General features: G+C 36.7%; 1 protein-coding gene across 3 annotated transcripts in view; it reads right to left on the bottom strand.

The window, feature by feature from the left end:
- Positions 1-2060: 2060 nt before the first annotated feature.
- Positions 2061-19624, bottom strand: part of PTER (phosphotriesterase related) — a 37872-nt gene continuing 20308 nt past the window's right edge. For all 3 annotated transcript variants that reach the window (XM_032235079.1, XM_032235078.1, XM_032235077.1), the window contains 4 exons: positions 17942-18403; positions 13062-13327; positions 7520-7660; positions 2061-2752 (listed from right to left, as the gene is read on the bottom strand). In XM_032235079.1, coding sequence (XP_032090970.1) covers positions 2542-2752; positions 7520-7660; positions 13062-13327; positions 17942-18373 — 1050 coding nt within the window. In that variant the 5' untranslated portion in view covers positions 18374-18403 and the 3' untranslated portion in view covers positions 2061-2541. The remainder of the gene's footprint in view (positions 2753-7519; positions 7661-13061; positions 13328-17941; positions 18404-19624) is intronic.

The raw sequence follows: 19624 nt of genomic DNA, 5'->3' as shown, positions 1-19624 counted from the left end.
ATGAAATAGGATTGTATATGTATATGTATAAGGAGGTTTTCAAATATGGTTCATTTAAGCCTATTTTTGTGGAATGAAGAGACTCAATGAACTATTTCAGTTATATTCCATAAACAATTTCCATATAATTATTTATGTATAATATTCTTTAAAATAACTGAAAAAGTTAAACTATACTCTGAAATTGAGTCCTCCATCCATGCAATTTTCTTAAGCAAGAACATGGCAGTCATGCCTTCTCAGATACCTGAAAAGAAATGACAAGACGAACTAGGAATGTCAAAATAGCAGTGTTTCAATATTTGAGGGGCTGCCACAAGGATGAAAGGGCCAATTTAGTTTCCAAATCACCTGATGGTAGGACAAAAAGTAATGGATAGAAACTAATCAAGCAGAAAAGCAACCTAAATCTAAGGAGAAATTTCCTGACAATTAGAACAATCACTGGAATGAGTTGCCTCCAGAAATCATGGCTGCTCTAACACTGAAGATTTTTAAGAAGAGATTGGACAAACATTTATCTCAAATGGTATAGGGGTTCCTGCCCGAGAAGGTTGTTAGACTAGAAGATCTCAAAGGTCCCTTCCAGCCCTGGAATTCCTTAGTAATCTCCCATTGAAATGCTAAATAATTCTTCTTAGTTTTAAAACCCAGACAAACACCTGCTCAGGTGCTACTGTGACTAAATAAATAGGCACTATAAATCTACTTATGAAGATACTTTAAATCAATCTTGATTCCTGGTAACTACACAGACAAGTCATTGTTTTTTTCTTGGCAGCATGTTTTAGAAGTAGCTTTTCCTTTCCTTCTCACTAGTTCAGAGGGCCTGACCCAAGGTCACCCAATTGGCTCTGTATCTTAAAACAAGACAAGAATTCATGGTCTCCTGGTTTCTAGTCTGGCACCTTTATTTGCTATACCAAGCACCTTGGTTCTCAAGCACCTTAAAAGTAGATTCCTGATGTGTTTGTTATATCTATTCTTCAATGCACTTTCAAAAAAGTAATTTTTGCCAAAATAAATTAAAAATCTGTCCTATTAATATATTTAAGATCACCATATCGAGAACATCTCCAGTGAAATGGAATTTATTTATGTACAATCCAATATATTCCATATATTTTCAGAAGTTAGATTGAATTGACTCTTTTCTTTCATAATCATACATTTAAACTGCAATCATATTTGTTGGTACAACCCTAACGTCTCTTATATATTAGCTTTAATATTAGATTTTGATTCTCAAAACAATCTCCATTCCTTTCTCTCCTTCTCTCCCTGATCTCTGGTGATTATCTGGCAAATTCCTGTATACTTGGCAAAAATCCACCTTAAAAGGGCCAAATGAATTCTATCATCATCCACTCTGGATTGCATTAAAAGAATTTCATTAAATATCAATATATATTTTCTTGATAATGCCAGTTTGTAAATTGATCAAGACATTTACTTTTCAGTTTGCCAAAGCATACCTAGAACTGTTTTTTTTTTAAAAAAAACCATGCAACAAATTCTGACATTCAGCTCTGAATCTTATAACTCATAATTCCACTTGTTGGACAAGATGTGCAATTTAGACTTACAGCAAAACAGATTGATTTTTCCCCCAAATTGTTAAAATGCATATTTCAAGAAACAGAAGAGTCATGTTTCAGAGAAGTAGGTGGATCTATGCAAAGGGGCTGCTTTTCAGGAAAGCAATAGTTTCAACTATACCAGAGGTGGGTTCCTACCAGTTCGGCCGAGTAGATAGTAACTTGACCTGCCACGCCCCCAAACCGATTCTATTGGCGGCGCTATAGGTGCCGTCATCTTGTTTTGGCTTCTATACATGTGCAGAAGCAGTTTTTTACTACTGTGCATGCGTACGTAGCATGTATAAAGTCCGGGCACAAAGCGCATCCCTGAGCAAGCCAGCAGTAGAAAAGCCGGAACCCACCCCGAACTGCACCTTGAAATGCAATGCTGTGTGTTGCATTTTGGAAATGAAAAGGCCCAATTCACATGTGAAGTTTTTTGCTCAAATGAACCTATAAGTAGACATGTATAGCACGAGGTGAGGCAAGGATGGATTTATTGCTGGATATACTTAAAGCACAATGCATTTCATGTTAGGATGTCCATTTTTTAAAAACAAAACTTTGTAATAATTCTATAAAGGACTTACACACAAAACAATGGCATCTGCATTCAGATATGACCCACATCATGATTGAGGTTTCTCATTCTGATTAATTCAAATGGATGTTTTCCATCCAATTAATTCCATACAAATTATTTAAAAATAATTTTGATTCATTCACATGATATGCTCTATCTTCGTATTATGGATGTTTCATTATACATATTTTTTTTTCCAGAAATACATCTATTTTGCAGTTGTTTTAAGTTGCATACAATCAAAAAGTTGGGGTTCAGGCATTACAAATCTTATTTTCTTATTTTGTATTCCAAAGGTAAAATTCTATTTTCCTCAATTGAAGAAGAATTCTATTTTTTTTTTTTACTTTCCCTGAAATAAACAGGACCACAGGTTTCTTATTTAAACGTCAGCCATTGTTTGGGATTTTCTCGCAATAACTTATCAACTTTATTTTGAGATATTCCTCTCATGAGCATTTTTGGGACAATATTTTCAAGAATATGAGAATAGCCATGGCCACCATATTTCTTTAGTCTATGTTTTGTGTGAATATCATGAGCAATCACAATTTTGTCATCATAACCTTCTTCAATCAACGTTCGAACTCTGCAAAAAAAAAAAAAAGGAAATATTTCTGAATAAATGCTTCAAATTAATTTATGATATTAAAGAAACAATTTCTGGAAATAGATTTTAAAAGTATTTTTTTTACTGAAATCACCTATTCTCCTATGCTGAAAAGCAATTAGACCAGCTTTACAGAAATAGAAAATTTGTGAATTCTGGGACAGTCATGAATTACTATTGTTCTTATAATAAACACTATAACCCTTTTCACTTCAGTGATACCATAGGAAAAAAAATTGGATAACTCTGTGGTTCAATGAATGCTATACATGAGTTGAGTTGAGAATGTTGAGTTATTTCTCTACTATTAAGCTGAAATAAATACATTCTTGGCTTATGAGTCTTCCATCTTAGAGAAGTAAGCAGATTTACCGCTTCAGGCAGAAAGGTAAGCAAATCATGCATTCCTGGTAGCAAGGTAAACTGAATAAAACACCAGCATCTGTTTATTTATGGTTAAGTCTGATTTCCAAGAATTCTGGGTTGTCATGTGCAAATGGCTATATAGTGGAAAAATCTCCAAAGCTTTCATTTTCTAAATATTAAGTTGGTGAATGGATATTTATAAGTATTCTACTTGCATAAGAATTACAAAGTATAGGTAGTCCTTGACTTACAACTATTCATTTAGTGATCGTTTCAAGTTATGGCACTAAAAAAAATGACTTATGATGACTTTTCACATGATATTGCAGCATCCCCATGGACACATGATCAAAATTTGCATGTATTTATGATGGTTTCAGCATCTTAGGGTTATGTAATTCATCGTTTGCGACTTTCTGACAAGCAAAATGAATGGAAAAGCCAGATATCGTTCACAACTGTGTTACTAACTGAACAGCTGCAGTGATTCACTTAACACTTATAGCAAAAAAGTAGAAAAATTGACAAAAGTTTAATTAACAACGTCTCATTTAGAAACCAATATTTGGGGCTGAATTGTGATTGTAAGTTGAAGACTACCTGTATTTTTTCAAATGAGACTACTTCTTTGAAGAAAATTAAATTTAGTTGGAATGAATAGCTAGACTAAAGTAAGTGGCATACTAATGAAGCCCAACAGTTGAATGGGAAGAGATATTTGGCCTAATGGGTTAGACAAATCATAAAATAAATTTAACAAAACAATCAAATCTACCACACATAAATCTACTATTTCAATTCAGTAATATTAAGAGCTTGGCCTTCAGACATATAACTTTTATTATACATTAACATACCTTTTTGAACTTTCTGGTGCATGAGGATGGTAGATGACCAATTTATCTAAAAGAAGTCTATCTCAGATATACCACATAGCCATACAACAATGAACACCACAGATTCATGAACAGCCATTATAAGAAATATTGTTTCCTACACTTCTGAATAAGAGGTCAAGGTCAGTTGAGGAGTCTGATTAACAAAAAAGTTCAATAATGATTTGTGTTTTTCTTTTTTAAACCACTACACTTGGGAATATTTTCCCCCTACAAACACAATATGAAAGTAATTTAAACAAATACATACTGGAATGTTTACATGGTTCAGTAATTGGAACATAACCAATTTTCTGCACTGAAATCATTGAACTTCAGATAATTGGATGGATTTGTAATAGCCAGTTCTAGCTCATTAGAAGAAACCTCATGACCACAGTGAGATAAATGAAGTCAGACTATTTGACTTCAAGCAATAGGAGTTGTCCATCTTGCTTACTGATGGATATAACTGAACTCCATGCAATCATTAAAACCAGAAGTGAGCTATGAAACATTACAAATATTAATATAGCATTACAGTAGGTAATAGTTTAACCTATGTCGAACTTCCTTGGATAACTCGAGTAAAAGCAATCTGGTTATAATGACTATGATGAATGAGAAATAAATTTTTCTCTATATAAATTTCTCACCATAGCAGAATTATTATTTCACTCCTCAATAACTTTTGTAAAACTACAGAGGAACAAATCTATACTATGTCAAGACACATCTTGAAATGATTTCCATGCAAATTAAATGGCCATTCCCCACCTTTATTCTCAAATTAGCAAAGCTGATTGCAAATTGCATGAAAAAAGTCATCCTCCAATTTTATAGACACATAGGTCAATTTATACGACTATGAGAAAGCCAACTGAAACAATATTTGTTGCAGTATCTGCTTCAACAAGTAACTGAAGTCCCAGAAAGCCATCAAAAATAGTTGTAGCATAAATAAGTGAATAAAAGCTTCACCTTCAGTGAAGACTATCTGGGAATGAAGTAACTGTAGGAGGATGAGCCATATTAGAATGGCATCATACATTTATTCAGGTTTTTTTTTTGTTAGTTTTACATCCCACTTTCTTTCAGGAGCATAAAATATAGTGTTCCTGCCTCCAGGATTCTGTATGTTTGTTTTGTTTTTGGGTTGAACACCAAAACAGCTAGGCTGTTAATCATTGGCTCAAAAGTAATTTTGAACCTTGGCTGCTCAAGGTGAAATTGCAACATTGACTCTCATGACTTTTCTATCAAATAAACTGAAAGTAAGTAAGCAGATGATGTAAGAATGATTTCATGTTCATCAATCATAGGGTAGGTTGACAAGAAACAAACAGAGACTATGCTCTCTGTATCTATTTTAATCCCCTTTAAAAATAAAAATATTATTAACCTGATATAGATTTTATATGACTCAGCTACCTGGTTAAAAAATTGTCCAGAACTAAGAAATCAACTTGTTCAACAACTTACATTTTGGCATTTGTTAAAGTATATAAACATATGGTATATACTACACACCCTATTAAAAGTTGAGCTTTTTGAAATGTAAAAAAAAAATCATATTAAAATAAATTACTTCAGAATTTTTCATCTTTAATATAACATGTGAGTTATACAATTCAATTGAAAAACAAATTGAAATATTTTTTTGGGGGGGGGATATAACAATAAAAACATACAATAACAATTGCATAAGTGTGCACATCCTTAAACTAATATTTTGACGAAGTACCTTTTGATTTTAAACCAGCATTCAGTCTTTTAGAGTAGGAGCCTATCAGCATAGCACATCTTCCCTTGGGAATCTTTGCCCATACTTCCTTGCAAAAAGAAGCCCAAATCTGTTGTGAGGGCATCTCCTGTGCACAGTTTTCTTTAGGCTACCCCACAGATTTTCAATTGGATTCAAGTCTGGGCTCCGGTTGGGCCATTCCAAAACTTACATCTTCTTCTGATGAATCCATTATTTTGTTGATTTGGAATTATGCTTTGAGTCACTGTCATGTTGAAAGATGAAATTCCTGTCTTCAGTATTATAGCAGAGACCTGAAGTTTTTGTGCCAAAGTTGACTGATATTTAGAACTGTTCATAATTTCCTCCACCTTGACTAAAATCCAAGTTCTTATGAGATGGTGGGCACACTTATGCAACCATGTTCCTGTATGTTTTCATTATTATTCCACCTCCCCCACCTTAAAAGATTTCAGTTTGTTTCAACTGAATTATATAGCTTATATATTATATTAAAGATGAAAACAATTCTGAAGTGTTTTATCTTGGTCTGGTTTTTTACAACTCAAAAACCTGGCATTTTAACAGAAATTGTAGACTTTTTATGTACACTGTAAATTTAGTAAGACTTTCTTCTCTTTTATACCCTGTGTTTTCTTTCTTTTTTATGGTTATTTACCTTTATTTTTTACACATTGTAAACCATTGACCATTTTACCTGAACAGAACAGTGCATAAAATTGTTCTCCATATTTTGGGTAGGGAGATGCAGTTTCCTACTATAGCATCTAATGAAAATATAAAATTCTTGTACAATCTGCACTCTTTTGAGTACAACACTACATATTCCATTTACTTAGGTACTCGCCATGATTTATGACTTAACTATAATATTAACTAAAGTTCCTATTATGAGTAGATGATGAGGATGGTTTATGAATTATAGCTAAGCAGGAAACTGCCTAGTATTTCTAAAAGTAAGAAGTAGAATTAGATGTTTTAATGTGATTGATGCCAATTTTCTAAACAAATGATATAAAGGACAGCATGTGTGAGAAGGAAGAACTTATGCTATATTTCCTATAATATCTGTTTTCCTTCCAGATTGCGAGAAGATGATCTTCTACCTTTAGAAAGAATAATGTCTTTCTGTCCTTTAATTAACAATGTCTACCAAAGGAGAAAAGAAACTTCATATGGAGAAAGCTATTTAACTTCTCTCTGAACCATGACTAGAAAAAAACTGGTCTGATGAGATTACTTTTTATTTAAATCAGTTTTGCATGTGGTCATTCATAAGTCTGTCCTGTGTTTACATTAATTTTCAATAGGTTGTGCATATATGTGATCTTAAAATCTTAAGAGTAATGCATGTCTTCTACTGAAAACATATTTATAACAAACTACACATTGTATATGTTTTAAAGTGGACAACTGTATCACAAATTTAGTAAAATATGAAATGGCAAAGGTATGTAATGTTCCCAAGATATATGCTTGTTTAGGAGTCCCATTAGGCTCCAAAGAATTTCCTTGGATATCCTAGTTGAGAAAGAGATAATGAACCATGGCCTTCGTGAACTAACTATAAAGGATATGTCAAGTAACTATGATACAATTTATGAACAGACAGCACACATGTCATGATGATGTAAATGACAGGTGGGCTAATCTTATGGCCTTTTAAACCTGGATACCAATGACATTTCTATCATCAACAAATGTTTCAGTCTAAACGTGTTATGACATTGGAATACCTACCGCAAAATTCTTTCGTTGTCACTTGGCATGTCAATATCAGGATTCATATGATAGGAAATAAATTCGGTTCCAAAAAGGTCATATTCTAAGTAGCATCCAAGTTTGGCAAACTCTAATAGTTTCTTCTCATCAAATATAGTCCTGCACAAAAACCAATGTACACCATAAATTTGTTTCACAATCAACTGAAATGTTTTATGTCATTTAATAAGTTCACAAATATAGCACATATTGCTTTATAATTAACAAGTCCCTCTCAAATAAATCCAAAATAAATTAAAAGACCTGTAGAGATTCTGACCTAGTCGCATTTATAAATATTGCTATTTTATACACATCCTGTTTATCAGACGAGTAACGTGTATTTATCTTTTCAATTCTTTGGTAATATATGCCATAAAGAAAAAACTAAGTATTCCAAACAATAAATATGTCTTCAAATACTGCTGTCTTATATCATTACTTTATATTTATTCAGAATATTTTTACTTTTGCCATCATTAGGACTTGAAATTTCTGAATCAAAACAAGTTGCCTTGGGTGGAATGGTTTGAGGTATATATTTTAAATAAAACTAAAACCATCAGGTCATTTTTAACACTAAACAATTCATAAACATCTGGAATATTTAAAAATCTGGTTATATTCAATGCCCCCCCAAACCTACAACATTGTATTGTTCTATATTATAAAAGAGAGCAGGCAAACGTAATAATAAAGATGTACAATAACAATTACAGGTAGTCCTTGAATTTTGACCCCAAAATTTCTGTTGATAAGTAAGATAGTTGTCAAGTGAGTTTCCCCCCATTTTGTGACTGTTCTTGTCACAGTTGTTAAGTGAATCACTGCAGTTGTTAAGTTAATAATATATTTGATAATTGAATCTGGCTTCCACATTGACTTTGCCAGTCTGAAGATTTAAAAAGGTGATCACATGACCATGGGACACTGCAATTGTTATAAATATGAATCAGTTTACAAGCACTGAGCTGCTTACAAATAGTTTATTTACTAATAGCTCCTCTAGGCCAGAGTGTCAAACTTGCGTTGTCACGACATCATCACGTTATCATGTGATGTATTGTAACCCCCCCCCTTCACTTCCCCTTCTGGCATGGGCGTGGCCAGAGCGTGATGCATCCAGCCTACAGGCTGCAAGTTTGACAGCCCTGCTCTAGGCTAATATTTCTTAAAGTTCTTTCCTCCCAGCACTTATTCCCAGTTTCAAAAATTACAGAGGTCCCAAAAAAGAGCTTGTTTTTATGGGTTATATTTATTTACTGTATTTTTAAAAAAACCACATTCACTGCTACTACCACTTTTCACAATTGTCTGATGAGATTTTAATATTCTATTATTTTTCAGTGACTAGCAAATAAATTTGATTTCATGGATTCTTGAGAGGGTCTTGGTGGATCCCCAGGGATCCTTGAACCATATTTTGAGAAACACCTGTCCTGGCTTTAATATGTACTTTCGGTTTGAAATAGGACTAACCTAGAGCAATGAAAGGGCAACACTCCATATTTTATCACTGATTTGATTAATTTTCTAAATTCAGCCAAAGGCAAGGAGAGAAAGTATTCCATAGATCAAACATGACATGTGATCAAGTATTTCTTGCTGCATGATAATATGGAGACAATCAACTAATACGAGAAAGTTCCTGTGCCTATGATTTGTGTTAGAATGGTAATAAACTATAGATTCAGGAAAGAATCATATCAAACAGCATGAAAAGCATACACAAATATGTGCAACTTCAAATACTCGTGCTTAATGTCTTACAAGTTACTAGTGTTCCTTCAATTACATCACAATGTGTTATTCTAAAAATAACTGTTTACAAAAATGCAATGTTTTGATTGAACAAGAATATCAAGGAGGAGGAACAGGTAGAATGAAAGAAACCCTTGTTAAAAAAATAACTGCCACCAGCTGGAATCTCACTTCTTTTTTCTTTCTTTCTTTCTTTCTTTCGGTGATCCCTTGATTCAGGGTACAGTTGGGATTGAATGGAGTTGAGGATTTACTGGCCGGATGCTCTTCTTGATGCTATATGGTATTTGCAGCAGGCATTTGTCTTTGCACCCTGAGAGAAACATCTGCCGCTGTCTAGGATTGAACTTTTAATCTTCCCAGTGGGAGGTGAGCGTCTTCACCACCAGGCCACCATGCTCTCCTCACTCCTGCCAATGCTAACTAATACATTTTTTCCCCAGTAATTTTCAGAGTTTACATAAATCGGAAATGGTAACTAACAAGTTTTTCAAATTGCCATGCTTTTTTGGGTTTTCATAAAGACACCTCTAGATACTGAAGTGGGGAAAATTTTATAAAGATAAATGTCTATTTTGAAGAACCACAGTGTACTCTATTTTGTCTTTATTTGATATCACAAATCAAAGGATGATGCCAGCAATCTTTTAGTTAACATATAAAAGAAAAGGGAATTCATTTAAATGAGGCCTGTTAATAACCACCAGCCTGATTACCTGAGGCAATCAAGGTTCACCTCTAGGCAATCAGACAGAGAAGTATTTGCAATCTGGAAAAAGTCTATTTTTCTTCTAATGCCTCATAGATGAGCAGAATGGAAAAATAGGTTGGTAGCATATTTACTTTCCTTCAAGGATCTATAATAAAAAGTTTTAGCATCGTGACCTCTACTCATGCTTATTTTTCAATCAGCAATGCCTCTAGAAGAGTATTTATTTTTAACAGTGTGATCTAAGGATTCCTGGGGATGCATCAAGACACTCTCAGAGATCCACAAAATCTACAAATTAAAAATCTTTTGGGGTCCTCCATAATTTTTAAAAGTGGGTCCTGAAATCACAAAGTTTAAGAAACACTACTCCAGAACATGCCATTCTGTTCCCCTTTCCAGCCATGGCTTCATTTCTCTTGAAATTCATGGGACTCTTCTAACTGGGCTGCTTTAGACTCTTTTCTCCAGAATGTTCATCAAATCTGAAAAACTTACCAAGTTTGCCAATCCTTCATTTTTATTTGAAGGGAAGTGCTATTATGGAAGTGCTACAAAAAGAATAGTGCATCCCATATTTTCATGATAGTTATATGTTCAAAATAGCTTCAATCTGTTGGTAATGCTAATCAATAATTGTCAAGTTGCCAACATCCGGCCACACAAGGTCACAGAGACTCGGATATATAGATCATTTTTCTCAGTTGAAGAAAGGGGACATTCATTGCTATACTCTTGATTAAGTGCAATATTGTTTTTGTTTTCAGAAGCCATACCTTGCTGTTCTAATACAAAATGAGTCATCTAGTAAAGCCCACTGTCTTTTCCAACATTACATTTATTTGCCTGGTATTATTGTTACAAACGTTAAAAACTCTGGAAAATGATAAAGATTCATCATTGTCCTCAAACAGCTAGCTCTTGAGCTATTGAAGGTTACTTGTTTTACAGATATATTTCTAATATCAGTTTACATATTATAAAAAAGCTCAAAACTTTGACAATTGATTCAGGGAAGGCCAACAGGAAGATTGGTCAACACACAAACAGAGGGACTTGTGAACACTGGTGACAATTAACCAAATTAACGTGGCATTTTTTTCTAAATATTACTCAGAGATATCGTGGATACAATTTAGAACTTTTCTCCTTGCAAAATGTACACTCTATGACAGTGTTGGCGAACCTTTTCTGCACTGACTGCTGAAATGGGAGTATGTGGGGAGTAACATTAAAAACTGGAAGAGCAGCTTCCTGATGCACACACGTGGGAGCACCAGAAACTAGAAGCTCAGCTTCCCGCCATGCACGTGTGCACCAGGGAGCTGTTCTTCCGGTTTCCAGCACTCCCACATGCACAAAGACGAGCTGGATGACACACATATGCACGCCAGAACCTGGAAGAACAACAGGTGATGGCTGGTGTGCCTGGAGAGATGGCTCTGCATGTCACTTCCGGCCATAGGTGCCATAGGTTCGCCATCACTGCTCTATAACTTCACTGTTCTATCTTAACTATTTTAATATTCTGAGAAGGGTCATATACTGCAATACATGTTCCTTCTCAGTCCATCAGTCCTACAGCAAGTCAGGAACATCAACATCAATCCAGGGCCAAGTCTACTTGAGGTACGTCAACCTAACTTGCCTTGTTGTTTGTCTTGACTGGCGACCACAAAACTGTATTTCTTTATCCCGGTGGAAACATTAATAGGGCATCCAGCTTCATATCCAATTTACTGTAACCTTGCTACAAAATTCCATGTTAATTTAAAACATCTAGATAGATTAATACTTAGACAGCAATAAGGAGGCAATGATAAGCAGTTTTATGTGAAAACTATTGTATACCACAAATCAGGACAGCAGTCCCCAACCTTTGCGGCTTGGCAGCCTGGCTGAGGGTGAGAAGGGAACCAGGCCATGTGAGTGATGTGTGGGAGCACACATTCAGCTCAATTCACGTAAGCAATGGGCCAAGACACACACATATGCACAAGTAGTTTGACTGCAAGTTAAGCTGTGCACACATGCACATGCTTGTCAGTCGGCTGCTTGCATCAAACTATGCTGGCCTGCTGCTCACATTAATCAAGCTGCATCATGCTTGTTTACACCAGCCCGTGGCCCAGTTGCAAATAGGACAAAGCCCGGTAGTGAGCTACAGCCCTGGGGATGGGGACTTCTGAACTAAGAGACACTGGAAGGTTGTTATGCATAGGAACTATTTCTTTTCCAAAATATAAATATATCATGTCATAGCTAATTTCGTTGTATTTAAGTACAATGACAATAAAGATTATACTTATACTTTATTCAAGACATCAATGGACCTAGTGTGAAATATTTCATTTTTTAAAAATGGAATCATAAATAGTAAACAAGAGACAAAAGTATCTGTGAAATATGGGAATTAGAATTACAGTTTCTTGGGCATACTATGTAGATATCCAGATGAAGGAAGGAGATGTACATAAGCTGGAAAGGTTTAACAAAAAGGATAGAAAAAGCTGACAATTTTTCCTGTGAAATATTGGAAAAATAGCACAGGTACCCAGAAGAGGTATGTATGGCTTCATAAAATATAAACAATGCTGTAAGAGCTATACATCAATAAAATATTTTGAATTATGAATCAGAACAGTTCTCTGACATAAATAGAACTGGATAATATTAAGTAGATTTTGAGTCTATTTCATTTGAAAAATACAATCTATTTAGGGACTAAGAAGATACTTACATATAAATGAATGTTATAATCTACAAAGCAGCTAGGCTTTAAAAAACAACAACTAGATTTTAGCAGAACTGAGTGCTCCTTTAAAGTATTTAGTTTTGAGTATTTTTAAAGAATTTGTCACTAACTTTTTGATAATTCATCTAAGCATTATAACTACAACTGCCAGTAAGTAAAAATTAAGCTATTCTGTCTAATGATATATCAAAACATGGTATATAGATTTAATTAATTCCTTAAAATTCCACTCTTCAGATGCAAAAATAAATATACAACACGTAAATAAGAGTTCAGTTGCCTGAAAGCCAATTTACCTGTCCAAATGAGACATCACAGTTTTTGAGATGTCAGCCCCAGCTTCCTGCAAAATTCTAATGATCTGGAAAGGTGAATCCTCATTTCGACCTGGATGGATGATGACTGGACAGCCAAGTTGGGCCTGGGCATGTGCTGTTGCTTTCAGAACTCTGTTTTCACTGTCTGTCAGAGGCCAAGAGCAGCCAATTTCTCCTATTACACCACACTTGATATTGCTTCCATCAGCTCCATTGAGAACTTCATTAACAATAACTTCTGTCAACTAAAGAAAACCAATGTTATTTTGGTAAGTGTTCTCTCTGGTGGGTATAATTTGTGGCGAGAAGAGACAAAAAAAGGACATTTCAACATTTTCCACCAGTCAAATAAATATTCTGTTTTCCAAGCAAAAAAGCTGCAGTACAGAACCCACTGCAATTCGAAATAAAGATGTCATTTCTGTTATATCATCAACGGAAGGGTGTCATGAAAATTGCAAGAAACAATTTCTGTTATTTATTAAAATAGGATGAAGTATATAATTGTAAGTAATCCAAAAGCAAAAATGCATTGGGATCTAACCTTAAAACAAACATTACAAAGTTTCTTGTAATTGGCAGAATCACTTTTACATGAAGTCAGGTCCCAAAGATATTTGGTTATTGCCTACATCCAATCGATGCCATTAGAGGGGGCTGGGCAGAAATCATGTGCTCTGTGGAATGGGGAGTTAATTTTTGGCAAAAAATCAGGATTCAAACGAAGAACGAGTGATTGGGATGAAAGATGCCCTGGATAACAAGGCGTTTAATTTCAATATGCAACTGGCGGATGTGACCGGCACTAGGAAGACCACCTTGAGCATTAGATACTGCATGCTGACAGTTCTCAATGGCTCAAGAAGCTCTTCTGTGAGGACCTTAAGTACCTGAGGTAGATCCCACGTGGGGAACCTGTGAACCACCTGAGATTAACCGCCCCTCTCAGGAAGTGTTGGATGACCTGATGTTGAGTTAGGGAATGGTTTCCTTCATCCCCGAGCATGATGGAGAGAGCCACTATCTGCCTGCAGATGGTGTTGTGAGAAAAGCCTTTCTCAAACCCATCCTGCAGGAACTCTAGGATTTGTGAAATAGAGGCTAAAGCAGGAACCACTTTTGCCCTCCTAAACCATGTGGTGTTATAGATTTGTGTGGCGGGCTGCCTACACAAAGCTTCAATAGTCCCGATTACTCTATCTAAAAAGTTGGCTGCCTTTAGATGTTCCCACTCAAGTGCCAGGTGGTCAACTGGAGCCACTGGGCTTCAGGTACAACAGGACTCCCTGGCATAGGGCAACCTTCTCAGGAATTCTCCAGTGAGCGGAGATCAAAAGGTCCATCAGATCCGCAAACCAAGGTCTGTGGGGCCAAAAGGGCGCCACTGTGATAATATCTCTCCTTTCCATGACCGCCTTCCTTAGGGCCCCGGGAATGAGGACAAAGAGGGGGGGAAGCGTAAAGGAGACCTTCCAGCCATCAGCAGCATAATCCATCTACATCCTCTGCTCCCGGAGCTGGGAATAGGAAGATGAATCTGGGGAGCTGGACATTCGATGGCGATGCAAAGAAATCCATAAGTGGCTAACCAAACCTCTGAAAAATCAGGTGGAAGAGTTCGGGTTGGAATTGCCACTCGCCGTGGTCAATGGTGGCCCTGCTGAGCCAAAGACCTTGCTCGTTCTCCAGTCCTGAGATGTGCTCTGCAATCAGGGACAAGAGATGTTGTTCCTCCCAGGGTCCCAGTTTAAGTGTCTCACGCCAGAGACCCACAGAGTGAGTTTCCCCGTTTGTTTATGTGGGATCTGATGGCCACATTGTCTGTCAATACTAGTAGGTGGCAGTTGGAGAATTGCTCCACAAAGTGTCAGAGGGCTAAGTGGACTGCTCTGAGTTCTAGCCAATTGATATTGTGTTTTCAGTCCTACGGAGCCCGCTGACCTTGTTCTAGTTGCAAATATAGCAGAGTCCTCCAGCCAAAGAGGCTCGCATCCATAGTCAAGTTGAGCCTCACCAGATCCTTCAAGACTGAGCCCTTCCATAGAGCCGGTGTCCAACGCAGAGATAGGAGAACTGGGGTGGAACTTTGATCTTGAATGAAGCAAGATGCTGTGCTGTTCTATTGATGAGGAAGCAGCAGCCACTGTAGTGTCCTGGTGTGGAGGTGAGCCCACGGCACTATAGCAGTGCAGGAAATTATTTTCTCCAGCAGCTTTGACAGAAGCAGAACAGGAACAGACCGCTCCCCATAGACCTGCCTGAGCAACTCTACAATGCCTTCTCTATGCTCAGGGGACAGGTAAACTTTACTCTCCATTGCATTGATAATAGCTCTCAGGTGTTAAAGCCTATTCGAAGGAACTAAATGGCTTTTATCAAAATTCATGGCGAATCTGTGAGACTGTAAGGTTCTAACTGTTAGGAACAGATGAATCCTTCTTTGCTCGGATGAGGCTGCATGGACCAAAATATCATCCAGGTAACACTGTATCCTAACAGGGACGGCCCTTAGGTATGCAGCCAGGGTGACTAGAATCTTGGTAAAGGTCTGAGGAGCTGAAGCGAGACCGAAGGGAAGAGCCCTATATTGGTAGTGAGTATCCTATAAGAAAACCTCAGGAATTTTCTATGATCATGATAGATCATAATGTGGAGGTATGCTTCCGTGAGATCGACTGAAGCCATAAAGTCCCCTCATCTAATTCCCTCAAGAATGGTTTTCAAGGAAACCATCTTGAATCTCCTATATACAATGTGGGAGTTCAAAGGTTTAAGGTTCAAAATTGCCCTCTAACCCCCCCCCCCAAACTCTTAGAAACCACAAACAGGAGTAGAACCCCAATCCCTCCTGGTCCTTAGGGACCAGCTCAATAGCTGAATATCAAGAAGGTGTTGAATTGCCACCTTTATGAGATTCCGCTTGACCTGGTTCCTCAGGGAAGAGAAGACCCAGTACCTATTTTGGGGTGGGAGATAAATTCTGGATGAGGACTGAATCTGATCGTGCTGAGAACCCACTGATTGGTGGTAATGGGATCCCATACATCCGCAAAGAGAGGCGGCTGCCTATTGGAGGATTTGCTCCCGAATCACTTGCCTCTGTAGAACGGGCAACTACCTCCCCTTCGAAAGGGCCTCTTAGTTTGGGGCTAGTATCTCGAGGATACACCCTGTCCATCTGTCTATCCTATTGTCTATCACTAGGGGGAGGAAAGTACCTGGATTGATGGAATTCCTGGTCCTGGGCCCAGAAAGAAGGCTTATGGTAATACGGAGCCAGATTCTGTTCCGAACACTTGGTCACCATGGGCAATACCTTCTTTTTATTCTTGTCTTCAACAAGACTAGGTCCAGGGGTTCTCCAAACAACTCCCCCCCCCCCAAGAAGGGAGAAGCTGCCAGCCGCCACTTGGACTTGGCACCTGCCTGCCAGTTATGAAGCCATAGGAATCTTCTAGAGGTCACCGAAGTTGCCAAGGCCCTGGACCCGTACTTCACCGCGCTGAGTGTGGCATCAGAGGAAAACTGTGGTGCCACCATCAGCTTACTCAAGTTCTACTGCAATCTAAGGTCATGTGAGGGAATATGTTCCTGCATCTGACATAGCGTCAGAAAAGTGATCTGGTTAAAGGATGAGGTCGAGGCAACCACCTTAATGGCACAGGATGCAGCTTCAAATGTCTTACATAAGATAAATTCAGCCTTTTTATCTTCAGCTTTGAAGATAAAGTTATCGGCTATGTCCCCTGATACCAGGGATGAGGATGAGCCCAGTGCTGCCACAGGGGAATCTATAGATGGCATTTGGAGCACATTAATCCAAATTAATGCCAACCTAGGTCATCCGCCAATGCCTTTGGCTTCCCTCCTCTGATGGCGAAGATGAACTGCCACAGAGTGTTAGAGGAGAGGCAAAGGGGGGAGGTGTAGAAGAGGAATGGAGATTTTTTTAAAGGAACAACTCGCAGGAGACAAAAAAGGTGTCTCACTTGGGCCAGACTGAGTTGAAAGTGGAGCCAGGCGCAGGAAGCAGAGAGGCGTGGCTTCAAATTTAACTTAATCTGTGGACAGATTGGATGTGAGAATAACTCATTCCATTCCTGGACCCTTCCACAAGTGACTAAGGAGACAGAATTTAATATAAATTATATGGCAGCAACCGCTGATATTCATGTCTCTCTCTCTGACATATGTTCACTTAATAACCATTTCACTTAACAATAGCGCAACTCAGCTGCTAAATGAAGAATGGTTGCAATACTGTAAGTATTGAAAGAATCAACATAATTATATGAGTAAAAAAAAAGCCTTTTCCTGTCATTAAACAACAAATAACTGTTACTCATATTAGACAGACACATAATAAATATTTCAGGAATGTACAGATTTAGTTTTGAATGAAGAGTCATTTGCAACATAAAATATGCTAATTTGAATAGCAATTCTATATATTAAAGGGCATGAAAGCTACATAAATTAAAAATTGTTAGTGTGTTACTGAGAAAAAAAATCACAATTAAATCAGTTTATGCTTGACATTTAGTTTTTGCCTAAATTATTGGAAGGAACAACAGCTCAGCTCCTGAGATACATGTGAAAGAAAGGCTAGATTTTGCACAAACAGAAATTAGTGCAAACAAGGGTCTTCTGTTACTTGTTAAAATGTGTTCAACCCGTTGTGCTTATAGATTTAAACAGAATTGTTTTGCATTCCTGCTCTCATGCAACCATCTAGAAATATTTATCTATTGATGGAGTAAATCCTTCTTTGTATATGAGTGTAGTATCTATAATCTATTAGGTTTATTCAGGAATGTTGAAAATGGTTCTTCAGTTTATGACATCATTTTGATACCTACCTGTTCCACAGACATAGCTTTAGTCTCAGAGGAATGAGTGTCATCTACGTAAAAACCTGCCCCGGCAATAACATGGACACCAGTTTCTTCTGAAAGCTGTTTTAGTATCTTCACATCTCGCATGATCCCACTGGTTGTATTTTCCACTATGCTTCCACCGCCTGCAGCCTTGTAATGAAGGAGTTCTTCTCTCACAGCATCTGTCTCTTCGTACAGTAGAAGATTTTCTTTGTGGCTGTAAGGATTCTGTTTAAGCCAAAACAAATTCTTCATCTCAATGGGTTTTTCAGCAAGAGCTTCTTGAGCTGGAGGTGGTGGGTAGTAACAGCAGCTGAAGCCCATTGTCAAGTGTTCATGGGTCAACGTGTAGCCCAGTTGGCTAGGCTCTATCAGGCCCAATACAGTCTGAATTTTACCTTTCAGCAAAGACATTTCTTGCTTTATTGTCTTAAAATATGTTTTCTAGGGGAAAAGAATAAAAAACAATTACATGCTAACTTTGTTATGCATATTAACTGTAGACACTGTAGGCACATGCAAGAACTTATTTTAAATATTTTTCTTCTATTTTGCTATTTTTCTTCTATTTTGCTATTAAGGGGAAACCACCACCCCCAGACTTTTATGAAAGGAATGATGAATTTTATTTATTTCACTGTGGATTCTAGGGACTTTAAAACTATTTTGTCATATGCAGTTCCAAATATGGTTTTAAAATATTTGATAAGATTTCTGGAATCTTCTGAAGACTGAAAGATAAATTACAGTCAGGAAATATAGCTGCTGCTAATAAATAGATATATGTATGTTGAATTTTCCTTCATACATATTGCCTATACATTTTGAAATACTCACTGGTTGTTTCAAAAGCATCTCTGAAGCATAAAAACAGCAAAGCTTTACAGTTCATAAAAAGAAATAAATAGTGAAAGTGATTCTGGTTTTTCCCTAATCATAGAGTCTTGAACTCAAAATTCTCAGCTTATACTGATCAAGCACACCACAGATATTTAAAAGGCATCAGCAGTTAACTTATAGCTGCAATTGTACAATTGTCTACCTGGGAAAAGAATCACAACTGAGAGAGAGAAAGGAGTATAAACCATCAAAATAATGTATTGCTAAGGGAATAGAAGGAATATATAAACACAGATTAAATACTTTTTTTCTAACTAGAAGCAAAGTATGTCATATATTAAACTAACTGACCAACCATTTTTGTTGCAGCAAGTGAATGATGCAATAACAAAAAATAAAGGGACATAGGAGGATCTGCATAGTTCAGGAATGCAAAATCCTGCAATAATCAAGGGGAACTGAACAGGCAGAGAAAATATTCAGCAAAAAAACAAAATCTACACTTTTCTTCTATTCAGGAGATATTTTCAAAATGGATACAGCAATAACCCAGATGTGGATGAAGGATGAATCTTATAAACAACATAAATTATAGCAAAAAGTGGCTTCATTTCTGAAAAGTCTAGAACTTCTTTTATTTCATTTCATTTCCATTCTGCTAAATGAAAAAGTCTCGAAGGGATCTTATAGTACTATTAAACAAATTTAATTTTAATTTTAAACAAATTAAAATTGTTTTATTAATACCAATTAAATATTGAACATTTACAGTAGAAATGCTATTAGTTAAGACATAACTGAAAACAATAACAATAAACCAGCACA

The sequence above is a fragment of the Thamnophis elegans genome, chromosome Z (assembly GCF_009769535.1).
Source record: "Thamnophis elegans isolate rThaEle1 chromosome Z, rThaEle1.pri, whole genome shotgun sequence".
NCBI lineage: Eukaryota > Metazoa > Chordata > Lepidosauria > Squamata > Colubridae > Thamnophis > Thamnophis elegans.
The sequence above is the reverse complement of the archived record's forward strand: the minus strand, read 5'-3'. Positions and strand labels throughout refer to the sequence as shown.